General features: G+C 37.6%; 1 protein-coding gene across 2 annotated transcripts; it reads left to right on the top strand.

Annotated features, from left to right (window-relative positions):
* Positions 1 to 392: 392 nt before the first annotated feature.
* On the top strand, positions 393 to 7,054 carry LOC112919225 (serpin B4). Of its 2 annotated transcripts, none has more exons than XM_025997574.2 (7): positions 393 to 560; positions 1,141 to 1,197; positions 2,627 to 2,755; positions 3,446 to 3,563; positions 4,388 to 4,527; positions 4,884 to 4,976; positions 6,653 to 7,054. In XM_025997574.2, the coding sequence occupies exons 1-7, from the start codon at positions 393 to 395 to the stop codon at positions 7,052 to 7,054; spliced, it is 1,107 nt and encodes a 368-aa protein (XP_025853359.2). The 2 variants fall into 2 exon arrangements, with proteins under 2 accessions (XP_025853359.2, XP_025853358.2); XM_025997573.2 differs by having other exon boundaries at positions 4,821 to 4,976.
* The last annotated feature ends 657 nt before the right edge of the window (positions 7,055 to 7,711 follow it).

The raw sequence follows: 7,711 nt of genomic DNA, 5'->3' as shown, positions 1-7,711 counted from the left end.
CTGGTACCCAGAGAACCCTGAAGGAAAAGGCAGAGAGGTGCCTAAATGGGAGCTGTCTGAATCTTTGTGTTGGTATCGGTAATAAAGAACTTTCTACCTAGGCCTAGGAGTGCCAGTGAGCAATGAAAGATAAAGATGTCTTATTACTTTTTCACAAAAGTTTTTTTTAAATAGTAATTTTGATAGTCGTCTAGTTATGAAATTTACACATATACACTGAAAGAGGCTTGAAAAGTAGAAGGAAGAAAAATTTTAGTTGCCAGAATCCCACAACCCAAATATAAGTCATTTCTTTTAAGAAATAATTTCATTACAAACTAATCTTTCCTTCAGGAAAGTCATGAAATGAATCTGATCCTTTCCTAGGAGTTCCAGATCACACCAAGGTCGCCATGAATTCACTCAGTGCAGCAAACACCCGCTTCGCATTTGATCTGTTCCAACAGTTCAAAACATCAAAAAAGGGTGACAACATCTTCTTCTCGCCTCTCTCCATCTCATCAGCATTAGCCATGACCTACCTAGGTGCCAAAGAAAATACTGCACTTGAAATTGGGAAGGTAAGTGTCTACTTCCTACACAGGTCACCAGCTTAGATTGATTTCTCTGTTGGCTTGTGTGCAGATGGCCCCAGATCTGGCTGTGTAGCACAGGAGGCCGAGCAAGCATTCCCATGACTGGGTAAGCACAGAGCTTGATGGGGGGGGTGGGGGGCACATGCCCTCCCCAGGGCTCTGCTCCATTCACTTCCCTGGACCTAGATTTCCTCTGATAGCCCAGATGAACTCCCACAATTGCACAACAAACAGGGGCAAGGCTTAAAGGGAAGAGTAATGGCAGAAGTGACATGCTGACTTAAATTCATGTAAAACATTTCATGTTTTCTCATCAATGAATAATGACACAGGATTCTCTGAAGTGGCTTTGCTGTGGCTTTCCAAGGAGCAAATGCTTGCAATGAAGTTTTCTATTCTCTTTTTCCTTTGTTTAGTGGTTTGGTTTGGTTTGGATTTGTGTTTGCGTTTGGGGTTGGGAGTTTTGTTTTGTTTGGATTTGGGTTCTTTCTTTCTTTTACTTTTTTCTTAATTTATTTCCAGATCTTTTGAGTAGGTTTCTTATCCCACTTCCTGTCTCTTCCAGGTCCTTCACTTTAATGAAGCCACAGAGAGCACAACAGGAAGAACTACAACAGATCATGTGAGTCACAGAGCACTTGAGTCTAGAAGGAGAATCGCATATCCAGGAGGCCCATATTTTAAGCTAGGAATTTCAGATAAACTGTGAAAAGTCCGTTTTTAGGGAAATTCTTAGGTAAAAGAGACTGGACAGAGTTGCATCTCGTTTCATATTACATACTTATTTATTTCATACTTTTGTCTCCTGAGGGGAGATCAGCACTGTGCCAAAAGAGCTTCAAATTCCTGCTCTGCTGTTAACCAATAGGGAAGATGAGCAAGACACAACTGTTCTAAGGCACCATGACCTCATCCCAGGAAGCTGGGAGTAATAAAATAATCTGCCTCAATGCATACAAACAGATGGAAAACATTACAACAGTGCCTCGATTACTGGAAACTGATAAATTTTATGCAATACTATTGCAGAGTAACAATAATTACAGTAATCACAATATTTTTGCTAAAATAATATAATTTTAATTCATTCATTAATGGACTAAACAGGAATAAGCATGCCTCCAAGCATATTTTGGGAAATGATTAGATGATGAGATGAGATGAGTTTATAAACTTAAGGTCCAAAACTCTTAGCTAGCAAGTAGAAGGTTCTGGATTCAGACAGGCCTAGGTTCAAAATTTGGCTGTGCCACCTGTGTCTCTTTGGAAAGTCTATTTAATTCTGAGTTTCTTGTTTTCATCTGAATAGGGATAAAGAGAGATACAAATGTAAAGCCCTTACCAGGCACATACTATTCCTACACTTAGAAAATGACCACCATAGGGCACCTGGGTGGTTCAGTGGTTGAGCATTTGCCTTTGGCTCAGGTGATGAGCCCTGGGTCCTGGGATCAATTCCCACAGGGGGTTCCCTGCAAGGAGCCTGCTTCTCCCTCTGCCTATGTCTCTGCCTCTGTGTGTCACTCATGAATAAATAAATTTTAAAAAAAGAGAGAGAGAGTATGACTATCATGAGGGCAGAGCCATTGATCATGGTCAACAGGTCTTAGAAGAAATACAATCTAGTAGTGTAAAGGGCTCCATGTCATAATATAACTGAAATAAACAAATTCAACATTATTATATGACTGATAGCTGTTAAAATGAAATGTGACTCTAGCCCTTAAGAAGCCTAAATTTAGCTGGGAAGTTTTTACCTAACCCATTTGTACCAATCAGAAGATAATCCAATGGTGGAATGGTGCTACATCTATAGTTCATAAGTGAAAATTTTGGATTACTTACTCAGAGCAGAAAGAAATTTCCTGAAGGAGACTGAATTATAAGGATCTTGAAGAATATTTAAGTAAATCCACCTAAAATCAAGGAATAACAATAAATGTCACCTGAGGACTATCAAAGTATAGCTTTGGGTCTAACAGTTTACATGGGGCTAGTATTCATATTTACATTGACAGAGAATGAATGAGCTTACTTTTTAATATTTGAAGGTTGAAAAGATGGAAAATGTACACCACCAATTTCAAAAGCTTCTGACCGAATTAAAGAAACCCACTGATGCATATGAACTGAATATGGCCAACAAGTTCTATGGAGAAAAAAAGTATCAATTTCTTCAAGTAAGTTTCACTTGGCTTGCTATACCTTTAACCTGAATCCCAGGTCCTTTGTCCTTTGCCTCAACTATTTCAAATGAAATATCCTAGAACTTGACAACCCACCAATATAAAATCCGGTTTTAGGGATCACGTCATCAACCCAAAAGAGATTCAGTAGCAAAGGAAGTCATGAGATGCCCCAATGATCTGATACCATTCAGTCACATAGCGTAAATTTTGGTGGACAATGACCCATGAAATGTATGACTAATGGGATACTGATGAGAGTGCAGGCTTGGTGAGTTCTAAGGAAAGTTGAAGAAGTACCAGGGGTACACTGAATGCCCAGAATGGAAGATATAAGCAAAAGCAAGAACCCTAAGGTTTGATAGTACTGCTTAGGAGTCCCAGAAACACACCATCTCCTTTGGAGCATCATGCTTTGCAGTTTGCAACCCAGAGCCTCTTCTGCCCCAGCCTATGTCCAGAAGGTATTGCCTTTCAAAGACCTCACTGTTGTGCCAGCCTGTACTTGCATTTCAAATTACCCACATGCGAACTGTATAAAATACGCATGGGCAAGAAAAAGTAGATTTCTCAGGGCCTAGATTCCTGTACTGTATTTTGTCAAGACTGAAGATAACTAACTTGGGAATACGTAATTACTGATGAATTACTCTTAATTCCTACTTTCTTCCTTCTCCATCAAAGGAATACATGGATAACATTAAGAAATTTTACCTAGCCAGTGTGGAATCTGTTGATTTTAACAATGCTGCAGAAGAAAGTCGTAAGAAGATAAATTCCTGGGTGGAAAGCCAAACTAATGGTAGAGTATGAGAGATTGCCCATAAAAATCACTTTTTTTTGAATCCCTGCTGTGTGTGAAATCTGTTCTTGACAACATCTGGGGTGCCAGTGGGGTGGGGGTGATGGCTTTGCAGAGAGGCTGGAGGAGAGCATTGCAGATGATGGAATGGTCCAGGTAAAGGTGAAAAGCAAAAAAGGGAATTTCTGTATGACAGAAAGATAATTACAATGAAATATAGCTGGCAATTGGTGTTTGCTCATGATCACAGAAGACAGTACCTTCATGGATCCCAAGTCTCTGCTCCAACCCCATCTTGGGTTCACATCCTTTAAATTCTCAAAGTGCAGAATAGAGAAGAAGACATCCCAGACAGTAATATCTGACAGCATAGGGCATGTGTTTCGGGTTACAGAGTTCATGCCATTTGTCCTCAAGAACAATCAAGCCCTATTTCTTCAGAGTATTAAGCCCAACATTGAAAAAATAGAAAGGGTGGGAGGAATGAAGAACGGGGGGTATGGTTGGAAGAATTCAGGGAGGGAAGGAAGCTGGGAATGGAGGTGCTTCAAGAGTAGCTGAAATCCATATTCCGTGTGAGATGACTGACGTCACCCAAAGACAATGAATCTGAACACCTTTCCCATGACAAGATGGGGTATCTCCAGCAAGGATAACTCCATCAGGCTGGCATCACAAGGAAAGCTGAAACTCAAAAATTATTGCTCACAGTCCCTGAAGTAGTGACTTGCCCAAATGATCCACTGTAACTTTCAAAGCATCTTCCAGACAAACCACTTGTACTTTCACAGAAGACCTTTGATTTTTTTTTTTTCCTTTTACAGAAAAAATCAAGGATATGTTTCCCAAGGACTCTCTTAACCATACCATTCTGGTTCTGGTGAACGCAGTCTATTTTAAAGGACAGTGGGACACGAAATTTGATACAAAAAACACAGTGGAGAAAGAATTCTGGCTGGACAAGGTATTGTAATTTCTTTATAATAATGTAACACACTCATACATGGAATGTTAAATTTAAACTCATATCTAATAGCACATGCAATGGCAGGGAAAAAATGAATTTGTCATGGTTGTATTTTCTTCCTGTTTTATTTTTTTACTTTAGATAAAAATACTTGAAGAAACTCTTGCTTCCAATTCACAAATTTCACATATCATCCCTTAGAAAGAGGATGTGTTTGGTATCTCAATAGTATTATCTTCTTTTTAACTAATGCCTCACTTGGCATTTGTCTGCCACGTTAATTACTGCAGGACACAAGCAAACCTGTGCAGATGATGAGACAATTCAACGTTTTTAATTTCACCTCACTGGAGGACTTGCAAGCCAAGATCCTAGAAATACCATACAAAGGCAAAGATCTAAGCATGATGTTGCTCCTGCCACACGAAGTAGATGGTCTGCAGAAGGTAAAATCTTATGTCTCCAATTCTTTCTACTATTGCCTGATTTCCTAGTAGTACAATCCTTATATGGGCTGTTCATTGAAGCAATGCTCACAGATTGGTGGTGGTGGCTGACTGAGTTCAAGTACAGAGTACTTCTCTGCATACAGCCTAAAAAAGAACTTTTTAAGGAGAATCTGGTATTCTGTGTGTTCCAAAAAGTAAATATCCTAAATAACACAGTGTCATATGGAACAATATATAGAAAATCTCAACATCAAGGGTCCCATTAATATTCTGATGGAACTATGGAATGTCAGTTCAAAAGAAACATACTTAGGCACACACATTAATATTTTGCAACCATAAGAACTTCTAATATATCCCAGTCTATTCATTAGAAGACAAGGAAATGAACACTCATATGCAGGTGACACATAGAAATATTTGTAAGCTCACTCATAAACAAAACAAGTAAATTAACATAATGAAAGGTACATTTTAAATATCAAATCACAGTGGTTTTGTAGACAATGGACCAAGAGATTTATTTTGATGCTTACTTTTCAATTTGGAAGTATTCAATCCCTAGGAGCTCAAAAGTCCTTTGGGAGCCTCATTGCTCAGAATCAAAAAATAAATAAATAAAATTAAGATGTGGGGGGATTATAATTTTCCTCTTAAAATTTTTATAGTGAAGGTAATATTTAGAAATATCTAGAAGAGTATCTGGCACATTGAGGACATTCCAAACATGGCAGTTTTCCAATGACTCCAACAGCTTGCCATGCTGTTGAAGCCACAGAGAACTTGCTGCACACAAAATAGCTATCATGCTAACACTGGGATTTGGAGATCCTCAGGGAAGGTAACATGACAACACATGTGAAGGGCCATAATATGTCAGACTTCAGCTCAGCAATTCCCCTTATCAATGACATAAGGACTCCCAGTCCTGGGACTTTAACTAAGGTAACCATTCCAAACAAGGCAAAGGCTTTTAGATAGAAGTGGCTCAAGACATTGAAAATTTTGGTGCATCTTTGTATTATCAATAGTTTAACTTGGGGCTGACACGTAGTGAATGCTTAAAAATATTAAGTAAAGATATATACGTTGAATATCAATTTAGATACTGTGTAATAATTTAAACTTGATTAGAGAAATATATACCTATATGAGAAATGTTTACAAATAAGTAAAGCAAGGAAAAGGAATAAAAGTTGTACCTACACTATAAAAATTATTTCAATTAGAGTATACAAAATTATGTACACAAGGATAGTAACAAGAGAAGTCTATTTGAAAATGAAGCATATCATACATATGGAAGGTCTGGAGGTCAGGAACTATGTAGAGTATAAAAAATAGAGATACATAGTTCATCTCTTACAAAATAACTTTATTTAATAATTCTGTTATGTATATATACACATACATATCCATATATATACATGTATAGATATTTATGCATATATATACATAAATATAACAGTCTTGAATATATAGTATATTTTTCGACTGTATAATATATATTCACGACTGCTATTTTTGACTGCTCAGACAAGATGTGATAAACTGAATCTTCTGCATTTACATTTACTGTTTAAATAAAAGTTTTCTACAATTCAATCCAATGTTAAATCGTGCTTAATATCCTTGAGAATCATGTCAGCTATTCCCTTTTTCCATTGCTGCAGCTTGAAGATCAACTCACTGCTGAGAAACTAATAGAGTGGACGAGCTCACAGAATATGAGCAACGGGCAGGTGGATTTATACTTACCCCGGTTCAAAGTAGAAGAGAGTTATGAGCTCAAGGCCACACTGAAAGCCCTGGGAATGGTGGATGCCTTCAACACAAAGAGCGCCAACTTCTCAGGCATGACAGGGAGGCAGGATCTTGTGGTGTCTAAAGTCAGGCACAAGTCCTTTGTGGAGGTCACCGAAGAGGGCACGGAGGCTGCAGCCTCCACAGACGTAGAAGTTATTGCCAAATCAGCACCAACCTATCCTTTTCATTGCGATCACCCTTTCCTGTTCTTCATCAAGCACAATAAGACCAACAGCATCCTCTTCTTGGGCAGAGTCTCTTCCCCTTAGATGCAATTAGCCTGCCTCTATTGAGGAGGAAATTCACATTTGCTCCAGTACATGCACTGCGAGAAACAACAGATTCTCTTTTTTTTCCCTTTCCAATCTCACAGTCATCACTAAGAATATAATGGTTGAAATGGAAATAGCCTGTCTGTCTCTCTCCTTCTACAAACATGTAAACCTACTTCATCTCCCAGTGATAATTCCCCTTTGGACAAATGTTCAACATAAGATAAAATATCTTTAAAAAGATATTTTAAAACTCTATCTTCTACTAAATTTGAAATCATATCTATTTCAGAAATCATATCTATTATTCAAACTTATTAACTTAGATATCCACATTTATTTGAATTTAGGTGATAATCTAGAACACTTTCATGTCTAAATTTCTTTTATTTAATGAAATACATTATCAATAAAGTAATTATTTATTCATATTATTTGCTGCTTTTCCTTTTTTCTCTTTTCAACAAAGTACAAGCAGCCCACCACACATAGGAAAGATAATTTAGAAATACATTATCATATAATAGAAAGAGCATTCAAAGCAGAAGATCATATGGCTGATGGTAGATTGGTACCAAACTGTGAAAATTTCTATTAACCATGTTAACCGCTTTCTAATTTATCCTAAAATAAATCAAAAGCCATTATAGATCT

This window comes from Vulpes vulpes, chromosome 5 (genome assembly GCF_048418805.1).
Source record: "Vulpes vulpes isolate BD-2025 chromosome 5, VulVul3, whole genome shotgun sequence".
Classification (NCBI taxonomy): domain Eukaryota; kingdom Metazoa; phylum Chordata; class Mammalia; order Carnivora; family Canidae; genus Vulpes; species Vulpes vulpes.
The sequence above is the reverse complement of the archived record's forward strand: the minus strand, read 5'-3'. Positions and strand labels throughout refer to the sequence as shown.